General features: G+C 37.7%; 4 protein-coding genes across 5 annotated transcripts; 1 reads left to right on the top strand and 3 right to left on the bottom strand.

The window, feature by feature from the left end:
* Positions 1-8,831, top strand: LOC18103500 (uncharacterized). Of its 2 annotated transcripts, none has more exons than XM_024611493.2 (8): positions 1-250; positions 356-470; positions 881-2,769; positions 3,581-5,199; positions 6,170-6,300; positions 6,427-7,265; positions 7,405-7,517; positions 8,167-8,831. In XM_024611493.2, exons 1-8 carry the CDS (start codon positions 191-193, stop codon positions 8,468-8,470), a joined length of 5,070 nt encoding a protein of 1,689 aa, XP_024467261.1. In that variant the 5' UTR covers positions 1-190; the 3' UTR covers positions 8,471-8,831. The 2 variants fall into 2 exon arrangements, with proteins under 2 accessions (XP_024467261.1, XP_024467260.1); XM_024611492.2 differs by having other exon boundaries at positions 881-2,775.
* A 638-nt stretch (positions 8,832-9,469) lies between these two features.
* LOC18103499 (tetrahydroberberine oxidase) lies at positions 9,470-11,290 on the bottom strand. Its single transcript, XM_024611494.2, has one exon. It carries the CDS (start codon positions 11,192-11,194, stop codon positions 9,590-9,592), a length of 1,605 nt encoding a protein of 534 aa, XP_024467262.1. The 5' UTR covers positions 11,195-11,290; the 3' UTR covers positions 9,470-9,589.
* A 3,479-nt stretch (positions 11,291-14,769) lies between these two features.
* LOC18103497 (berberine bridge enzyme-like 15) lies at positions 14,770-16,586 on the bottom strand. Its single transcript, XM_006377869.3, has one exon. It carries the CDS (start codon positions 16,504-16,506, stop codon positions 14,902-14,904), a length of 1,605 nt encoding a protein of 534 aa, XP_006377931.1. The 5' UTR covers positions 16,507-16,586; the 3' UTR covers positions 14,770-14,901.
* Positions 16,587-18,342: 1,756 nt separating this feature from the next.
* LOC18103496 (berberine bridge enzyme-like 15) lies at positions 18,343-20,192 on the bottom strand. Its single transcript, XM_006377868.3, has one exon. The coding sequence runs from the start codon at positions 20,155-20,157 to the stop codon at positions 18,538-18,540; it is 1,620 nt and encodes a 539-aa protein (XP_006377930.1). The 5' UTR covers positions 20,158-20,192; the 3' UTR covers positions 18,343-18,537.
* Between the last annotated feature and the right edge of the window lie 421 nt (positions 20,193-20,613).

The following is a 20,613-nucleotide window of genomic DNA, read 5'->3' as shown; positions in this document are numbered from 1 at the left end:
TAGGTTTCTTATTTTTTCCCTCTTGTTTTTCTTAAACTACTAGGGTTTTTTCTTTTCTCGTCCATTTTTAGGGTTTTTCTCTCCTCTCTGATTTATCACTCTAAATCAAAATCAAATCAAGTCCCTTTATTTATTAATAATCCAACTAGCAATGGCTCATGAATTAGCGTTTGATTTTTCTTGAAGAACCATGGCTGCTGATGTTTCAGTAAAGAAGGAAGCCACAGTGAATAATCCATGCTGCAAAGTGGTAAGTTATTGTTTTGTAGGATTTGATATTATAGTATGGTTTTTTTTTTCTGGTTTTTTCGGGTTTCTGATGATTAATGTTTTGTGGGTTTTTTTTTGAATTTAGTGGAAAGAGAAGTGTGGGAAGTTGGAAGAAGGAAGGAAGTGTTTGAGGCAAGCAGTTAAGCTTTTGACTGAACAAGCTGATAAGTTTCAAGCTGAGAATGTTAGTATCAATAAAGGTAAAAGTTTCATTTTTTTGAAGAACCTGATTTGATGTAGTTGTTAGATATGTTGTTTTTTGAAAAAGAATTAATGGAGTTTTTTTTTGTTGGATTTTCTTTTTGAAAAAAAAAAACAGATTAGATGATCTTGTTATAATGTTGATTTGTTGGGTTGGCTTTTGGTTTGAAGTTGAAATTCTGATAGCCCATTTTTCTATTTGGTTGAATATATCTATCTCACTTGTTTTTTAGTACTGATGATAATGCCAAGTTTGTTAATTTGTGTAGAAGACGCGTGATGTTCGAATGAATGATTAGGAAAAGCCATGTTGGAAGCTACTTTTATTTGATATTGTATTGTACTACCTACTATGCATGTATGCTTTTTTGCATATGGTATAGAAATTTAAATTAGTTTGTTTTTGCAGCTTGTGAGGAAGAGAGAGCGAAGGTGGAAGCTGCAAAAGAGGGGAGAGAAAAAGAAGCGGCTTTGAGAGTTAAATTGGAGAAGGAGATTTCTGCCCTCCAGTCTGAAGTATCCACCTTAAATCAGAAGGGAAGTGCATTTCCAGAAGTTGAAAATACAGAGGTTAAGCTGCTTCAAGATCAGATTTTTAAAGGAGAGAAGGAAATCAGTAGGCTTAAGGAGCTTCTTGAGAGAGAGAAACTAAGAGCAGATTCTGAAAAGAAGAATGCTGAAGTGGAGAAGAAGAGTGCTGCTGATGCATGGAAGCATGTAAAAGCTGAGAAAGAGGGGAAAGAGAAAGAAGCGGCTTTGAGAGTCTCTTTGGAAAATGAGATTTCTGCCCTTAAGTCTGAAATATCATCCTTACAGCAGAAGGGAAGTATGGTCGATGAAGACAAAAATGGGGAGGTTAAGCTTCTTCAAGATCAAGTTTCTAAAGGGGAGAAGGAAATCAGTAGGCTCAAGGAGCTTCATGAGAGAGAGAAGACAAGGGCGGAATCTGAAAAGAAGAAGGCTGAGGTGGAGAGGAAGAGAGCTGCTGAAGCATGGCAACAAGTGAAAGCTGAAAAGGCTAAGGCCGATGAAGAGAGGAAGCATGCTAGTAGTGAGTGGAAGAAGGCTGAGGAATATCGGCTTCAGTTGGAGACATTGACGAAAGAAGCTGAGCTAGCAAAATCAAAGTTGGCTTCTGAAACTTTGAAGTTTGAAGAGGCAAACAAGAAGTTTGAAGCAGAAAAACTCAAGGTGACCAAAGAGAAAAAGCATGCTGATTCAGAGATGGCGAAAGCAGAGGCGCATAGAAAGCTTGCAGAAGCAAACTGGAAGAAGCTCATGGAAGAACAATCTCACACTGAAAATATTTGCAAGCAGTTGGAAGATGCGAGAAAAAGAATTGAGAAACCACAGAAGGCTGAGGAATATCAGCGTCAGTTAGAGTCTTTAAAAAAAGAAGCTGCTGAGTCAAAATCAAAATTGGTTGCTGAGACTCTGAAGCTTGAAGATGCAAACAAAATGTTAGAAGCAGAAAAAGCTAAGGTGATGAAAGAGAGAAAACGTGCTGATTCAGAGGTGGCTACAGCAAAGGAGCAAAGGAAACTTGCTGAAACAAATGGAAGGAAGGTCATAGAGGAAAAGTCTCGTGCTGATAATCTTTCTCGGCAGTTGGAAGATGCTAGAATAAAGATTGAGGAACTGGAGAAGGGGATAAATGGATTCATACAGTCCAAAAATATGGGTGGGACTTTTGATGATCAACATGATGAAACCACGAATGGTGAAGATGCCACAATTAGGGATTCATTGGAAAATTTGAAGAACAATTCAGATCAATCAAAGCTGGTTTTGGAGTTCTTAAATAACAAGGAAGCAACCAAAAGGTTAGATATTGAGAAGCGAAAAGCTATTACTGAGAAAAAACGTGCAGATTCAGAGATGGTGAAAGCAGAAAAGCTAAGAAACCTTTCAAAAATGAATAGAAAGATAGCAGCAGAAGAAAAATCCCGTGCTGATCAGCTGTCTCGTCAGCTTGATGAAGATAAAATAAAGATTGAAGAATTGCAGAAGCAGATACAGGAACTCCAATCCTCCAAAAAAGTTGTTGTGGCTTCTTCAGTTTTACCTGACAAAGTTATGAATGTGGAAAAGACAAAACTGAAGTTCTTGGAAAAGCAAGTGAAGCTTGAAAAGATGCGATTAAAGCATGCCAAAGTAGTGGCTAAGATGGAAAAAAACCGTAATAGTTTTCTTCAGCAAGAACTAGCTCGCTTGAAGCTTGATTTTGGTCAAATGTTGTTTCGCCTTGATGTACTGGATAGATATTTCTCATCCAGCGATGGAGGTACAGAGAAAATGGTAAAGGTCAATCTCGCTTTTGAATCACTTACAACTTATTCTTTTGAACTTTTAATCTGGAATACAAGACACTTGTTTTTATGATGGTGGCAATGCAATTTATTTTTGAAATTTAGCAAACAGGATTTGGCATTTGTTACTATACTTGGCTTCTGTTTGTTTTTCTTAGATGTGCTTGGTTACCTGATGCCTCTTTAAAGACATTTTCTCTCAATACTATCTTTTTATTGAAGTTTATGATTGCTGTGGTCGATATGTTTTACAATTGAACAATATGTATTGGAATTGTCATATACGTTAGAATCTTCTTTCCGCACTCTTTGAATAGGAAACTTGAGTTTTTCCTCTCTCTTTCTCTGCTTTCCTTCCCCTTCTTATTTATTTAGTTCACACAGAACACATTCATTCTTGATCATTTTGTAACATTCACTTTGTTTCTCATGTGGGAGTGTTAGTGCTAGCTATAAAACCGTGGTGGGCACTATGTATTAGATTTGAATTTTTATCAGCTGAAAAAAAGCATGGTGTCTCCCATGTTTATTCGATGTTTTGAGTGAATAATTATGCATCTTTTCATGGCTGTTGTAGCACATTGATTAGCATTTCAAATGTTTAGTTTAGTAATTATTCCAATGTTTATTTTAATAATTATATTTATATCATTGGACTTGAGAACTTAAATCAGTGTTATTTTTTCTTTGCTTGTGCGTTCATTGTTGTTTCTAATACATTTGTTCCATTCTATGTAATTAAAATCTGCACAAGCCTCGGCTAGTAGTTTGCTAACTGGATTGTTTGATGATCTTGGCAGTTTGGAAACCACGGAACCATGCAAAGGTCAAAGTTGAACAGAAAACTGTGTGCAGAAGAACAATGTCAGATGTATTCTAATAATGAAAGTGAACTTCTGAAGCCTAGTTGCATGGCTTTGGCTGTCTCTGAACCTCCCACGCAAACACTTCACTGTACAGTTCCGCTGGTTTCGCCATCCAGTGGGAACTATGCTGCCTCCATCTCAGGTATTGATTCTAAATTGGAGTCTCTGCTTGGAGGCTCTAACCAAAAACTGTTACAGACTTCTGCAATAAATTCCAGTTCGGCATCTTTTTCTGATGGTCAGTTGGTCGGATCACAGGAAAGGGGTCCATTTTTTCCCACATCAAAGAACTTGGTAGAAGATAACTTTAGGGCACAGACAACAATTTCTGGAATGTCTGATGAAGTCACTAAAGTACAGCACAATGAAAATCTTGCTGTGGTAGCTGACAATAGTGTTAGAAGTCCTCCTAGCTTTGACGTGATTGGAAGAGTTAATAGACATGGTAGGAAGAGGAGGATCCTTGATGCAGTTGAATCTGTTGAACTTTTGTATTCGGAGGGTAAGAAGCTGCATCTGCAGATGGAAGAGAAACTCTCTGCCTTGCATGGTATGTTAAACAGGCAAATTGAAAAACCAAAGGAAGAAGCCAAATATGTAGAACCTAATTTGCAAGGTGGTTCATATGGTAAGCATGGGAGGATTCATAAGAAAAAAAAGATATCTCATGAAGAGAATGTAATTGTCCACCGTTTATCTGGCATAGATCAGCTGGAGAAGACTGAAATAACTGGGAAAGAGGTCCATGAAGATGCAAATGCCTGTGGATATATCTCCACTACTGCCAATAATTTATTGGAAGCCTCAAAAGCATGCAGGGAAGGTTTGAGTTATTCTTTTGAAAGTAGCCCTGAAGGTATGGTAAGTTTTGAGGAAGTAGCCAATGGGGATTATATGAAATTGTTGGACTTGGATAACACTGCAGATGAGGAATGTTACAGGAGAGCAATGGAAATGCCTATGTCCCCAATTCTTCCTGAGATAGGGTCTTCAGGTGCTGAAATATCTGATAACATGGATAATTTTAAACCCATGCTTGATGAAAGCTTCCCTGGAAGTTTACCTAATGGAAAGGAATCTCTAGTGCCTTATTTCAGATTAGATGTCATTGATGCTGAAATTAGTTCCAAACAATTAAAAGACTGCTCCTTTGGAATTTCCTGTGCTGATGGACTGCATGAAAATGGAGGCCATGCAGATTCCCTTGATACATTAGGCAATAGAAGTGGCACTGGTAACGATGTTGATGCTGGAAAAGCTTCTGATGGTCAGACCAGAGGTTGTGGATCGGGATTGGAGATTGAGATGCTGAATATACCTAGTTCTAGTTATGAGGGCCTGAAGTTTCCAATTGAAGGCGAACCTGGTTCTAGACACGACAATATTCCTAAATACTGTGTTATGCAGTCAGATATAAAGGACACTATAAGCATGTCTAGAGTATTATCTGCGACTCGAACTTGTATGACACGCTGTTCTTTGGACATTCAAGCAGATTGTTTGGTTCAGAAGATCCTTTGTGCTCTAAAACTGGAAGAGAACAGTTTACCCAAGTAAGTACTGCATCTCTATTCAAGCATATCATATCTGCACCGCTGTAGAGTTTTACATGAGTTTAATTCCCAAGTTAGTTAATCGAGATTGGGTGCTTGGCTCAGTGTTGTCAAAGGCGAAAGGCACCAAGCCTGTAAAATGCCCGGGGTGCTAGGCGCATGCCTGAGTGAAACTAAGGCAATATGCTATAAATTAAAAAAATTTTATATTATATTATATTTTATAAATCTAAAATATATATCTTTCCAATTAAGATTAGATCATTAGAAAATCAAAGGAAAATATAAAATACCATAACATAGTCATATAAAGTTATATTTTTCACCCTTAAAACAAAATAAGATAATTTCCTGTTAGATTACAAAAGCAAAATTAAATATCATCATCATTATTCATTAATCTTCAAAAACATCTCCATCCATGCTTTCCTCTCCTTCACTTGAATCCTCCACATCCTCCATTTCATGATTATAATCGAAATCCTCATCTCTCAAACTATAATGCACTTGTTTAGAAAAAATTAAAGTATTAATTGTACAAATGTGTTGTCTTGGCCTCCTACTGTTGAAGAAAGAAAGTGTGGTTCGTGTTTCTCTTCCAAGTGTCCTTCATTGTCGGTTCATCTTCCACTTTAATGATTTTTTTTTAATTTTTTCACCCTAATCTTTGTTTTTTACAAAAATACCCCTAAGTTGTTTCTTGTGGTAAATTAAAAAAATAAAGAAAAATCCAACAGAAAGGGAAGAACTTCAAGCAGGCGCTAGCCTTAGCGCCTTGCACCCACTTACAAGGTGCTCGCCTAGGTGGCGCCTCATTGAAATCCAACGTCTGAGGCTAATAAAGGTGGTGCTGGGGCCTCGCCTTGCCTCGCCTCACTTGGAGTGCCTAGGCAAGCGCCTCTTGACAACACTAGCTTGGTTAGATTATGACATTGAATTTTTCTCCTTGTTTTCTGTCTACATCTTTCAGGGAGAAGGCTTGCACATTTTTCACGTTGCTGCTGCTGAATTTCTCTGCTTGCAATTGGGGGCAATTTGGAAGCTTTTCGGATCAGGACTTTCTCTTCTGCTTAGATTCTTTTGCCAAAGACATATTTGCAGGTATGTCTATTTCTTCTGATATTGACATGCTATAAATATTCTATTGTCCTTACAATATATGATCTAGTATTTATTCTCCTAGGTTGTTTTTTGTTGAGCCTAACTCTTGTGTTTTCTTGATTGCAGCTGTCTCTGATGTTGAGGCAAGAAACTTGTTTGCGGAGGCATGTTGTTTGGATGAACTGCTTGGCCTCATTGAAGAATTCCTCCTAGATGGGAAACTGATGATATATGCAGATCTATCTTCTGAATCATTGAGTGGATGCGATTCAATGATAGACATCCTTCTGGATGGTGTAAATATAAAATTTGCCTCCAAATCAGCTTCAGCTGACCTTTTAGTGGCTGGAAGTATCATACTAGCTTCAATATGTGCAGCAGTTGACTGCATTGGATTTCTTTGTCAGGCTTCATACAGTCTTCTGCTGATGCACAAATGTGATACTGTTTTTGTACTTACTATTCTACACATTTTTTCTTACCTGGCTGGAGAGAAGTTTTTCTCCCTGAGGGAGCACAATTTGACAATGACTGTGTTGAAATCAATAATAATGTTTCTTGAAGGGGGGGATTCACCAGTTGCTTCAGCAGCTTCCAGTCTTACCAGGTACAAGGGTGGAATGTTCCATCCATGTGCTAAATGCCCATTCTCAACAGATGCTGTTTCCATAGATACTGTTACATCAGTGCTCTTGGAAAAGCTTCAGAATTGTGCTGTTTCTGGAATCATGCATCATCCAATGAAATCACCCAGCGTGTCAAATTCCAATGTACTATGCTGTAAGGATACAGCTAAACTGAGTTTAAATCAAGAAGAGGTTCATTCTGCCCTTGATATGAATTGTGATACATCCTGTAGTTTAAAAAAGTGTGTGATGCCTGCGAGATCAAATTCTATCATGAATGAGACTTTGTGTGGCCTCAGTGATCTTCTATCTTTGGTTGAGTTGCTTGCTTGCAATATGGTATGTGGTTTCCCCTTTTGGTTTTGTATCAGTGTTTCCATTTGTGTACATCTTTTGTGTAAACTACTCGATTATTCATAGTCCTGAAAAGAAATGTGGCAAAGCCTTATGTTCACCTGTCTTTCTTGTCTATATGCAGAGCTGGGAGTGGACCTGTAGCAAAATTATACCTGAGCTGTTGGAAATGCTAGAAAGAACTAAGTTAGACAACTTTGCTGCTGCTGTACTTATTCTCCTTGGTCAACTTGGAAGGTATGTTTAGCATGATCCGTTATTTGTTTATGTTTATATATTATCTAGGCTAATTGGTTAAAAACTATCTTCAACTTTCGTTTCACAGGACATTAGTCAACATTTTTTATTCTGATTTAGGTCCTGAACCAGCAATGTAGTCCTTCCGTCAACTTTGAGATACGTGTTACACTTCTGCATGTCACGTGACCACGCTGTCAAAGTTGACGGAAGGACTACATTGCTGATCAAAAAATAGACTCAGGACCTAAATCAGAATAAAAAAAGGTTAGGGACTAATCTCCCGTTTATCAAAAGTTCAGGGTAGCTTTTAACCAATTAGCCTATTATTAGTTACTGTCTTATCTTGAAAAGCTGTTTACCTTTGAATATTAATGGGTGATCCATTACCATGATATGAATATGCATCGAGGAAGTTAGAAATGTGAAGTTCATTGATATATATATATAGCTGTGTTAGATAACGTTATTTAGCACTCCAAAAATTTAGATTTGGCTTTTGGGACAGAATAAATTTTGTTTCTCATGTTATGGATTTATAGCAAACCTACCTGGTGACATTTTCTTCATTTATCTTGGACAGTACAAAATTCGAATTTTGTGTTGCATTACTAATTACTGGATGATTTAATCTACCATGTTGATTCAGGCTCGGAGTTTCTGCTTTTGGCTATGAAGATAATGGAGTAGAGAACTTGAGGTGTAAATTGTCTGGTTTTCTTTCACGGGATGCTACCATCAGAATGGCTCTTCCTGTTCAAATTGCTTTGGCCACTGCTTTGCTAGGTCTACTTTCTCTTGATTTTGAGAAACTTATCCAGAGCAATTCTTGCCTCCCAGCAATGTCACGTCAATCCGTTTCCATTGATCATATAAGAAGCTGGTTTTCTTCACTGACCAAGGAGCAGCAAGCATTGTCACTCAGCCTCTTACCATCTTCTGATGTCCGCTGAGACAATTGCATAGTTGCAATAAGAACATATTACCATCTGCAACAATACTCTTCAAGTTTGATGCGGGAGTTTCTCAATAGCGAGTGGTTATCAATTTGTAATATGGCTGAAACTAAAAAAATGCAGAAATTTTTTTGGATTCACTTTTTTAGTAGGCTTTCCACTCTGAGATGGAATTCTCCATACAAGTTTTGTCCTTTTTTTGAGTTCTGAGTGGGCAGAAACTAGCGACACAAATTTTGAGATGTAGCTCGTGGTGAAAGCCTTTCTGTATGAGTCCTGTCTCTTACCTCCAATAACTTTGTAAATTTTTTGAAGCACCTTCTGTAGCATTTTGCCTCAGCTTGCATGATTTGATTAACGAACCATTTCAATTTACAATTTACATTTTTAGGTGAAAGAATATAAGATGAGCATAGACACTCTATATGAAACACAGGTCTTCATGAAGAATTCTTTTGTGCGTCAAATTTTTCTCAGTGGTTCGTTGTCCTGCCATTTTATATGTTGACTTCGTTGGCTTAGTTGCACAGGTGATAGTGGAGCATGCTGTGCTTTTATAATCCTGTACAAATCCTCAATTGCCCTGTTACGATAGCACAATTCATGCTCATATTGAGGATGTTGCTGCTTGCAAGGCCAATGTTTAGTTATAAGGTTTAGAGTCTCTTCTTACATGACCTAGGCATAGCCTGGCCAAGAATCTCTGGGTGCGGGTTCTGCATTGTGCGTGTCTTTGCAATTGTGACATTGCTCCCAAATGCTTTATCAAGAAATTACTGCCACTGCGAGGTTAGTCTCACTCCTTCTCTGTTCTTTTTTTTTTCTTGGACGTAATGTAGTTGAAAGTTGTAATTTCTGTGGGTATTATTAGGACTTTAATCCACTTGATGCTCTACTTCGCCCTCTGCACGCAGCAGTTAGTTTTCTGCTGGATTCTAACTAAATAGTTAATTTTTACTAGGTGATCTGTCACTAGTAAAATTTATGGGAGGGATTATTGCCCCCTTGCTGGCTCCCTGTTTTGAACCTAAAGCCTGTAGAGCCGATTAAAAAGGGCCTTGCACTCACATGGAACACATTACACATTATTTCTTTTTCTTTGCACTGCCTTCTCCTTTATGTATGGATGCTTGGAATACTTTGTTCGCTTCTGAAGAAATTTTCCGAGTCAACCTTGCTTTTCACCTGAACCAATCTCTTGAAATTGCCCTTGAAATACTTCATACCCCAATCCCTAGCCTCAGAATAACTTGTGTTTGCATGCTTGTTAATGCCTAAGTCAAGATCTCTATAATTAAGATACGCAGCCCTTGGGGATCTGGAAACATATGGTTTCATGTACCTATATAGCATCTTGATCCAATTTACATGCTTGTGTGTTGCTCTAGCCTCGTCCTCATCCCACTTCACCAGGTATTGAATGTTGTACAAATTTCCTTCCCTGTGAGGGAAAGGAATATGAGATTCTGGAATCTCATTCATTCTTCCACCGAAAGGGTCCATTATCATGAACACTAGCCCTTCCTCTAAGAACCTTTCCCATATTCCTTCAAGTCCAAATTCAGGTATGGGTTCTGTTACAAAGTCAGATTTTGCCTTGAATTTGGCTTTGTATAGTTGAGTCTTGTCAAGTAAGACCTCTAAAGGGCTTCCCTTCTGAAATCCAGCAAAATAGACTGTAGACTCAATCCAACTCATTTCTGTGCAATTTTCAGGTACCAATCCCAACTCAGGGAAACTGTCATTCATCAAGGTGATTAGTCTGTCGATGCCTCCAAGAAACAGTGAGTTGAAGGAAGCTTCCACTGTCTTCTTGTTTGAAGTACTCTCTCCTCCAACATTCTGAATGACGATTCTGATGAAGAGATCTTCGTGTAGTTTACCTGCAATGTATTGCCACCTATGGACAAGCTTGGTGGCACCTTGTTCAATAGTTTTTGGCACAGTGAATACAGTCACAGTTGGTGGAACCCGAATCAGCTTGATCTTCCATGACAGTATGATTCCAAAGCTTGCTCCACCACCCCCTCGAATAGCCCAAAACAAGTCTTCTCCCATTCCTTGTCTATCAAGAATCCTCCCATTCACATCAATCAAGTAAGCATCAATGACATTATCTGCAGCAAGGCCATATTTCCTTAACAAGATACCAAACCCACCTCCAGTAAAGTGTCCACCAACACCTACAGTAGGGCATAATCCTGCTGGGAATCCATGAACTATACTTCTCTTTGCAATAGCATAATAAAGCTCACCAAGTGTTGCACCAGTTTGAACCCATGCTGTTTCATCTTCAATATCAATCTCAATCCCTCTAAGATTGACAAGATCAATGATGATGAATGGTGTCTTGCATAGAAAAGATAAACCTTCATAGTCATGGCCACCGCTTCGAACTCTAACTTGGAACCCTTGCTTCTTGCTACAAAGAATTACTGCCTGGATTTCAGACTCATGAAATGGAGTAATGATGAGATGAGGCTTTGATGTTGAGTTCAACCATCTCAAATTTTGTTTAGATGATTGCAAGATATATGAATACAAAGGGGATTGAGGAGTGAATATGGTTTGAAAGGATTTAGTATAGGCATTGAACTCAGTTGACATGCATTGTATGAAATTTTCATGGATTTTACTACTATAAGTTGCCCATGAAACTGAAAGCAAAAGAGAAACAAGAACAATGTGATTCATTTTTCCTTTAACTTCTGGGGTTACCATCTTGGGTATTTATGGTCTATATTTGACTGTCAACTAGGGATATTGTGAGAGGCCGTTTGTTACTAGCAAATATTTACGTGAAGACACCACTGATACCTCTCCACATCAACTGCATTTTGTCATTTTTATTTCGTTCGGCAATTAGCAGAGACTGTTGTCATGTTCACATGCATTGTGGAGAAGGTGTTTGTCTATACGACAAGGGCCATCACCCCAAGTTTTCTCAATATTATCGTTCCATTATACACTAATCTTAGCATGGATGGGGCATTTAAGACATGAAAAGGGCCTGCCTTCGATTATATCAAAGCTTGTTTGAAAATACTTTTTAGTTTAAATCCTCTAAATAAAAATTCTTAGAGGTTGGAGTTTAGGAACCATCAACATCTTTCAAATTTATTAATTTTTAAGGATGATCTAGTGCTTAAGCAAGTATGCTCCCTTCTTTGATTTTCAAGTCTGGGATTCTTAGACATGTAAGAAGTCATGCTCTCGTATATGTACCTTATCCAATTTGATGACATGACTTGACCAAACTGTATGCTGTACAGGATAGCTTCTCTATATGGAAATGAAGTTTCTGATTCGGATATTTCCTCCATTCTTCCGTCCCTGATTAATTTTGGCTTCTCCTCTTCTAAACACCAGTTCCATAACTTTTTCAAAACAGGTTCTGCTATAGGGTGCTCAATAAAATCTGCTATATTTATAAGGGCTTCTATAGTTTCCTCTTTAGGGTACCCTGAAAAGTAAAGGATAGACTCAATCCAGCTCATTTCAGTACAATCTATACTCTTGAAGCCCAAGTCAAGGAAAACATTATTCAAGAAGCTGATCAGTTCTTCCAAGAAACAAAGAGTGCTTAAAAGTAGCATGGATTGTTCTGTTCCCTTTTCTTGCATCTCCAACAGCTTCTATAATAACCCTAATGAACAAATTTTCTTCAAGATTTGGCCCCATATGTTTCTGTAGAAATAATTCAGATCAAACAGAAAAAGAAGGTTAGACTTCTCAATAATGTGTTTATTATGAGTGCTTAGAGTTAACCTAAATACAAAGAAATTATATATAGGTTAAACTGAAAATACTATTCTACCCTTAATAAATAAGACTAAATAAATATTATTTAACATCTCCCCTCAAACTCACGATGCAGCAGCTACAAGCATCGAGAGTTTGCCAACTAGAAAACGAAAATGAGAAATGAAATGCGCCTTAGTAAAGAAATCTGCAATTTGCAAGGAAGAAGAAACAAAATGCAAAGTAATGGTGCCACGCTTGAGATGATGACGAGTAAGATGACAATCGATCTCAATGTGTTTAGTTCGATCATGAAAAACCGAGTTGTGAGCAATCTAAATATAACTCTGGTTGTCATAATACATAGAAGTAGGATGAGAAAATGAAACTCCTATATCAGCAAGTAGCAAACGTAACCAAACAATTTCTTTGGTAGTAGATGCCATGGCATGATATTCTGCTTCGGTGGATGATTAAGAAACAATAGATTGTTTCTTGCTATTCCAAGAAATAAGAGAATCACCTAAAAAAATATAGAACCCGGTAACAGACTTGCGATCTGTGGGATCACTACCATGATCAGCATCAGAGTATCCACGTAACTCCAAGGAAGAGGTGGATGAAAGTAAAAGACTCTGAAAAACTGTACCCTAAAGATATCACAAAATACGAAGAACAGCTGCCCAGTGAACAGTAGTAGGAGAAGCAACAAACTGACTAACAATATGAACAACATATGCAATATCTGGACGAGTAATGGTGAGATATACCAAGCTCCCAACAATAGTACGGTATAAAGTAGGATCTACCAAAGGTAACCCATCAGAAGAAGAGTACCTTGCGTTAACTTCAATGGAAGTGTCTACAGTCTTGTTACCAGTAAGTCTAGTCTGCTCAAGAATATCTGCAACATATTTAGATTGAGAAAGAAGGTAACCTCTAGGTGAGTAAGCTACTTCAATACCCATAAAATATCGAAGAGAACCCAAATCCTTCATTGCTGTCTCATATTTCGCCAATTGCATACCTATCGAATGCTCAACATAATTGTTGATCCAAGTAATGATCTTTGCATTGTTTGCTTCCCATGTATCTATCAAAACAACATCCCCCTGCTCAGTATTCTTAGGTATCATATAAGTTCCACTAACATACCCCCATATCTTCTTACCCTCAAGAAAATTTCTCATTACATAACTTCAATATGAATAATTCTTTCCATCTAACCTCACACTCACAGACTGAAGCGAATCATCTCTTTCGGTAGCCATAATTAACAAACAAGGAGAACCAAAATGCAAAAGCAGCGAAAGACAAAGTACCAGATTGCACAAACTGAACAAATATCACAAATACTTAACAAATATCTTCTCGAAATTATACGATTACTCCAAAATACAACACAAATTGCAGAAACTGAACACAAATATCAAATTGCAGAAGACGAAATACCAAAACAATTGCAGAGACAGAACATAAATACCAAATTGTAGAAGCTGAAGGAAAGACGAAATACCAGATTTTGCAGAAGTGGAAGACAAAATATCACTAAAAAATAAATAAATTAAAACTAGTTGGATCCGTGAAAGCTGTGTTTGAGATTAAACCTCGTTCCATAAAACCAGCTCTGATACCATGTAGAAATAATTCAGATCAAACAGAAAAAGGAGGCTAGAATTCTCAATAATGTGTTTATTATGAGTGCTTAGAGTTAATCTAAATACAAAGAAATTATATATAGGTTAAACTGAAAATACTATTCTACCCTTAATAAATAAGATTAAATAAATATTATTTAACTGTTTCCACTTGTGAACAAGCCTAGTCGCTCCTTGCTCCAGTGTCTTGCACAACACTGAATACAGTAAAGTTGTTGGAGCATAAGCAAGGTTCACCTTCCAGGGAAGGATGACCCCAAAACTTGCTCCCCCACCTCCTCTAATAGCCCATTACAGATCCTCTCCCATTGATTTTCTATCAAGAACTCTTCCATTCACATCAACTATATATGTGAGCATCAAGAATATGGTCAGAAGCTAGGCCGTATTTTCTCAACATGGTACCGAACCCGCCTCCGCACAAATGCCCACCAACACCAACTGCAGGACAAATTCCTGCTGGAAATCCATGCACAGGATTTTTCTCAGCAACCCTATAATACAATTCACTAACTGTCGCCCCAGCGTCAACCCCAGCACTGCTATCTTGCAAGGCGTTCGTGCCTTGTATGTTGGTTTAGCTTATTGAAGAAACGCCGACAAAATCATATGTTTTGACACTCCAGTGCCAGAATATATTATATAAAGTTCAAAGTTTGACAATAATTGGCAGCTGGTAGCTTATTGTAGACAATAATTTGACAATATAAAGATCAAATATAATACTAATCATATTTATTCTTATCTGGACATATTAGTATAAAGTCCAACAAGATTTTCAATGCCACTGTTTAACATCCCCTATCGATTTCAGTTTAGTCAATTACTTCACCAAATGGATTAGAAAGAAGAGATCACAAGCAAGCTAGTTTTTGAAATGAACAATAAAATATGAAATTGGGCAACAAGGCAGGGATTTCTTTCTGTCAAATTGCTAAATAACCTCAAAACATTGGTTCAATCAGAATACAATATGGAAATTGAACATGCGAGTAAAAAAATATAATAGCTTAATATCTCTCCAATTCTTCATCTCATGTGAAATGGAAGAGGTGGGATGCTCTGCTCATGCCAGAAGAAGTCGTCAGGATCAACTTTGGCCTTCACAAATGCCAATCTGTGGAAGTTATTCTTGAAGTACTTAAGACCCCAGGAAGTACCTGCTTCTGTAAAGCTTGTGTTAGTCCTCTTGTTTATGCCCAAATCAAGATCCCTGTAATTGACATATGTTTCCCTTGGATGCTTGGAAACATAAGGTTGCATGTACTTGTAAACCTTCCTGGTCCAATCTACATGCTTTGCAACATTTTCCTTTGCATCTTGCCAATTGGCCGAGTACAAAATCATGAACCGGATACCTTTTCTATGAGGGAAAGGAATCTGAGACTCAGAAATTTCACTCATCTTTCCACCATAAGGAGTAAATGCTACTGTAGGAAGCTCTTCTTCCAGTATAATATCCCATAACCCTTCAAGTGCAGTTTCAGGTAAAGGTTCTTTGGCGTAGTCCGACTTGGCTTTGAAGAATAGCTTGACTATATTCCTCCGTTGAAGTAAAACTTCAGGAGGAGTATTATTTGGGAAGAAAGCAAGGTATACGGTAGAATTGATCCAGTCTGTTTCAATACAATCCTGTCGGGCCAAACCTAATTCAGGGAAGCTGTGGTGCATTATCTGAAGAAGTCTGGTGGCATCACCAAGAAACAAGGCATTGTAAGAGGTAGCAATAGTTCTTTTACCTTGGGAGGTGGCGTTAGCTGTCTGAATGAGTACTCTGATGAAAAGATCCTCGTCTAGTTTATCAGCAATTTCTTGCCATCTATAAAGGATCTTAGTTGCACCTTGTTCTAATGTCTTAGTAACTGTAAATACTGTCACCGTTGATGGTACAGAAACCAATTTTACCTTCCAGGCCGTGACGATTCCGAAGCTGCCCCCTGCACCTCCTCTGATGGCCCAAAAAAGATCTTCGCCCATGGATTTTCGGTCAAGAAGTCTTCCATGAACATCAATTATATGTGCATCAACGACATTATCTGCTCCAAGGCCATATTTTCGCAACATGGCACCATATGCACCTCCTGAAATGTGCCCCCCCATACCTAAACTTGAGCAAGTACCAGCTGGGAAGCCATGAGTTTTGCTTTTCTCAGAAATTCTGTAGTAAAGTTCACCATTCGTGGCACCCACCTGAACCCACGCACTGTTATCCTCAATATCAACGCTAATGGATCGGAGCTTGGCAAGGTCGACAATTATGTAAGGTCTCTCAATTTCAGATACATAAGAGAGTCCCTCATAGTCATGGCCTCCACTACGGACTCTAAGGTGAATCTCAAGCTTCTTTGAGCAAATAACCGCAGCTTGGATGTGAGATTCTTTCAAAGGAGTGAAGATTAACTCAGGTTTCGGTACTGAAGGCAGCGTAAACCTGAGGTTTTGAGCAGTAGATAGTAAAATACTATTGAATGATGAGTTGTTTGGAGCATACAAGACAGTGGAGAAAGGAAAGGATGATTCAGAATTTCTTGAGAGACATTTTAGAAACCTATCCTGAAGATGAAGTGAAACTACAAATGGAGTTAGGAGGAGGAACAGAAGCATCGAAAGAATGGAAGATCTTGAAGACACCATTTTCCTGATTTTCTTGCTTTTTCAAGATTGTTGTTCACAAAGTTATCTTATAGTGGAGCTGTGAAATTTGACCCGGAAGTTGAGTTATCTTGTCCTAGATGCTTTTGTCCATTCAGAACTTGACTTTCGGATAATGAATCTGAATGATCAATATTGTCAGCAATCTCAAATTTTTTCAACCAGGCGTATTTAACCACTATCAGAATTTTTTAATTTACCTACAGAATATTCTCTACTGTTAACATTCATAAGATTCATACCAGCAACATTTGACTTTTGAAATAAGAAACTTCTGCATGATTGAAATGTTCAACATCACTAAAATTCATACTGATGATTTACATACTTTTCTTGCGACAAGAAAAAAAAATTAAGTATTGAAATAAATTCATGTCACTACTCCAATCTAGACACAATTGACAAATGTGATCATCCTAGAAACCTTTTACTGGCCATGATCAATTTCTGTATGAAGTCGAAAATCCGAGACACCCAGTTCATGCCTGAAGTTCCCAGGATCAACTTTGGTCTTCAACTGTACCAATCTGTAGAAGTTCTCCTAAAGTACCAAAAACACTTGCTTCAATCGTGTAAGGAATATGCATATGCATCCCTTTGGATTCTTGGAAACATGAGGTTTCATGCACTTGTGATTGTTCTAATCCAATCTACATGCTTTTGATGAAAGAAATATATTCTCTAAGATTGTGCTTTCATACTTTTCGAGAAGCTAAATAGGGGAAACATCGGATCCCCATTGCTCTACGTACCACCAAGGCTATCCCTTTCTTTTTAACATGAAAAATAAATAAAGAAATAAAAACTATAGCAAGCCATGGTAGCATAAAGGTATACTTTTCATTGTGGACCTAGAGACAGTTTACAATTTACTGTGGACTTGTATTTAACTAATAACAATGGGTTAATAACTTGTTTACCCCCCTGTACTTTGTTTTTTAATGGATTTTACCCTTATATATCTATATATATATTTAAAATAAATTCTACCATTCCACTACGTTTTTTTTTTCCAATTCTTTTTAATATGTTAAAAATATATGCATTGATTAATAAAATCATTACTTGAAAAATAAAACTACATATATAAAATTAAAAATACCTGAATTAAAAAACTCAAACCAATTAAAACTTATCATTAATTAATATATGAAAAGACCCAAAATATCCCTCGAATATTTATACCCTTAACTACTCATCAAAGGGTATAAGAGAGTCCCTCATAGTCGTCACCTTCACTATGGACTCTAAGGCGAATTCCAAGCTTGTTAGAGCAAATAATGGCATCTTGGGTGAGAGATTCTTTCAGAGGAGTGAAGATAAACTCAGGTTTTGGTACGGAAGGCAACGTAAACCTGATGTTTTGAGCAGAAGAATGTAAAACAGTAGTGAATGAAGAGTTTTCTTGAGTTTACAAGATAGTGGAAAAAGGAAAGGCTGATTCTGAATTTCTTGACAGGCTCTTTAGAAAACTGTCCTGAATTGGAAGCGAAACTATAAACGGAGATAGGCGTAGGATGGACAGAAGAATTGAAGGAATGGAAGAAGTTGACCCTGAAGTTGAGCTAACTAATCCTGACATTATCTTAGTATATATTATTACTCTGCATTATCTTAATTTATCTGATTTGTGCAATGAGACATTGACTTGTGACATTACTGATATAATATAATTATAGGAATGATTAAAAATCTAAGGAATTTCATATTTTTCTAATCACACATTTAATGCATTAAATGTTTAATTATCTCATTGTTTTAACCATGTTTAACAGTTCTATTTTTTTTTCTTTGGTGATAACATTCATACTATAAGCATTATGCAACATAGAAAAGTTCAACATCACTAAAATCATATCGAGTATGTACTTTCTTGCAACATCTTACTGCAGCATCAACAACTTTTATTTAACATAATCTAGAAAGATAAACTATTGAAAGAAATTGAGGTCAGAAACTAGACACTACTGTGATCCTCCAAGGAACCTTTCTCTGTCCTTGACCAATGTCTCTTCAATTTCTTTTCCTCATATGATGTGGAAGAGTTGGGATGCTCTGTTCATGCCTGAAGAAGTTGTCAGGATCAACTTTGGTCTTCACCCGTACCAGTCTGTAGAAGTTATCCTTGAAGTACTTAGTGCCCCAAACACTTGCTTCTGGAAAGCTTGTGTTCGTCTCCTTGTTTATTCCCAAATCAAGGTCCCGGTAATTGACATATGCTTGTCTTGGAAACATGGAAACATAAGGTTTCATGTACCTGTAAACCATCCTAGTCCAATCGGTATGTTTTCTAACATTTTCTTTCGCATCTTGCCAATTGGCCAAGTACTGGATCATGAACAAGGTACCTTTTCTATGAGGGAAAGGAGTCTGAGATTCGGAAATTTTGCCCATGTTTCCACCATAAGGGGTAAGAACTATAGCTGGATTGTCTTCTTCTAACATTATTTCCCATAACCCTTTGAGAGCAGTTTCAGGTATAGGTTGTCTAACGAAGTCTGACTTGGCTTTGAAGTAGTGCTTCAATATATTTCTTCTTTGAAGTAAAACTTCAGGAGATGTATTGATGGTGTAGCCACCAAGATATACAGTAGAATTGATCCAGCTTGTTTCGATACAGTCCTGTCTTGCCAAACCCAGTTCAGGAAAGCTTTCTCGCATTACTTGGAGAAGTCTGTTGGCATCACCAAGAAACAAGGCATCATAGGAAGTCGTTATAGTCCTTCCACCTTTGTTACTGACATTAACTGTCTGTATATTGACTCTGATGAAGAGATCCTCGTCAAGTTTATCAGCAACCTGTTGCCATCTAAATAAGAGCTTAGTAGCACCTTGCTCTAAGGACTTGGTAACTGTAAATATAGTCACAGTTGATGGTACTGGAACCAATTTTACCTTCCAAGCAGTAATTATTCCGAAGCTGCCTCCTCCACCTCCTCTAATTGCCCAATATAGATCTTCTCCCATAGTTTGTCGATCAAGAACTCTTCCATGAACGTTAATTATACGCGCATCAATGACATTGTCTACAGCAAGCCCATATTTTCTCATCATGGAGCCATATGCACCTCCTGTAATGTGCCCACCAATACCTAAACTTGTGCAGGTACCAGCCGGGTAGCCATGAGTTGTGCTTTGCTCAGCAATTCTGTAGTAGAGTTCACCATTTGTGGCACCTGCCTGAACCCATGCACTATTATTGTCGATATCAACACTAATAGAATGAAGCTCAGCAATGTCAACAACAACGAAAGGTGTATCAGTTTCAGAAACATAAGAGAGTCCCTCATAGTCATGGCCTCCACTGCGGACTCTAAGGTGGATTCCAAGCTGTTTTGAGCAAATTACAGCAGCTTGAATGTGAGATTCTTCCAAAGGAGTAAAGATAAACTCAGGTTTCGGCAGGGAAGGCAATGTAAACCTGAGGTTTTGAGCAGAAGAACGTAAAATAGCGGTGAAGGAAGAGTTAATAGGAGAATACAAGACAGTGGAAAAAGGAATGGACGATTCAGAATTTCTAGATAGACACTGTAGAAACCTATCCTGATCCTGAATAGGATGTGAACCCATCCGAGATGGTGTTAACACAAGAACTACAAGTATTGAAAGAACGGAAAATCTGGAAGGAACCATTATCCTCCTTTCGCTGCTTTGGCTTTGTGTTCAAGAATTCAATTCTCACGAGTTGTCTTGTAGATATTGAGCTAATCCTATATAACATCATCTTGGCAATGTATGTTCTCTGCATGTAACCAATTTGGTGCAACTAGATATTGACTCATGACATTGAAATTGGTACTGAATGTGATTGATTTTGTAAGCAATCTCAAAATCTTCCATTCATGTTTAGATCATTTAATATTTGGCACAAGATCGAAGGAGATATATGCTCTAAGAGGGAGCATCATTTTCACACTTATTTGAGGATACATCATCTTCATCATAGTCTGATAGCAGCTGAAAAGGGGGAAACATCAAATCCCCACTGCCCCTTCCCTAAAGGCTAGCTATCTCTTTCCTTGTAAATGAAAAAGGAGAAAAGAAAAAAAAGAAAAAAAGAAAGCAGCTCCAACTTTATTTTCCTTTTTG

This window comes from Populus trichocarpa, chromosome 11, assembly GCF_000002775.5.
Source record: "Populus trichocarpa isolate Nisqually-1 chromosome 11, P.trichocarpa_v4.1, whole genome shotgun sequence".
Taxonomy (NCBI): domain Eukaryota; kingdom Viridiplantae; phylum Streptophyta; class Magnoliopsida; order Malpighiales; family Salicaceae; genus Populus; species Populus trichocarpa.
The sequence above is the reverse complement of the archived record's forward strand: the minus strand, read 5'-3'. Positions and strand labels throughout refer to the sequence as shown.

Excerpts from the sequence above, each read along its gene's own strand:
- LOC18103500 (XM_024611492.2), top strand. The coding sequence starts at position 191 with ATGGCTGCTGATGTTTCAGTAAAGAAGGAAGCCACAGTGAATAATCCA. Across the intron at positions 471-880 it reads GAATGTTAGTATCAATAAAG|CTTGTGAGGAAGAGAGAGCG; the intron begins GTAAAAGTTTCA and ends TTGTTTTTGCAG. Across the intron at positions 5,200-6,169 it reads GAAGAGAACAGTTTACCCAA|GGAGAAGGCTTGCACATTTT; the intron begins GTAAGTACTGCA and ends TACATCTTTCAG.
- LOC18103499 (XM_024611494.2), bottom strand. The coding sequence starts at position 11,194 with ATGGTAACCCCAGAAGTTAAAGGAAAAATGAATCACATTGTTCTTGTT.
- LOC18103497 (XM_006377869.3), bottom strand. The coding sequence starts at position 16,506 with ATGGTGTCTTCAAGATCTTCCATTCTTTCGATGCTTCTGTTCCTCCTC.
- LOC18103496 (XM_006377868.3), bottom strand. The coding sequence starts at position 20,157 with ATGGTTCCTTCCAGATTTTCCGTTCTTTCAATACTTGTAGTTCTTGTG.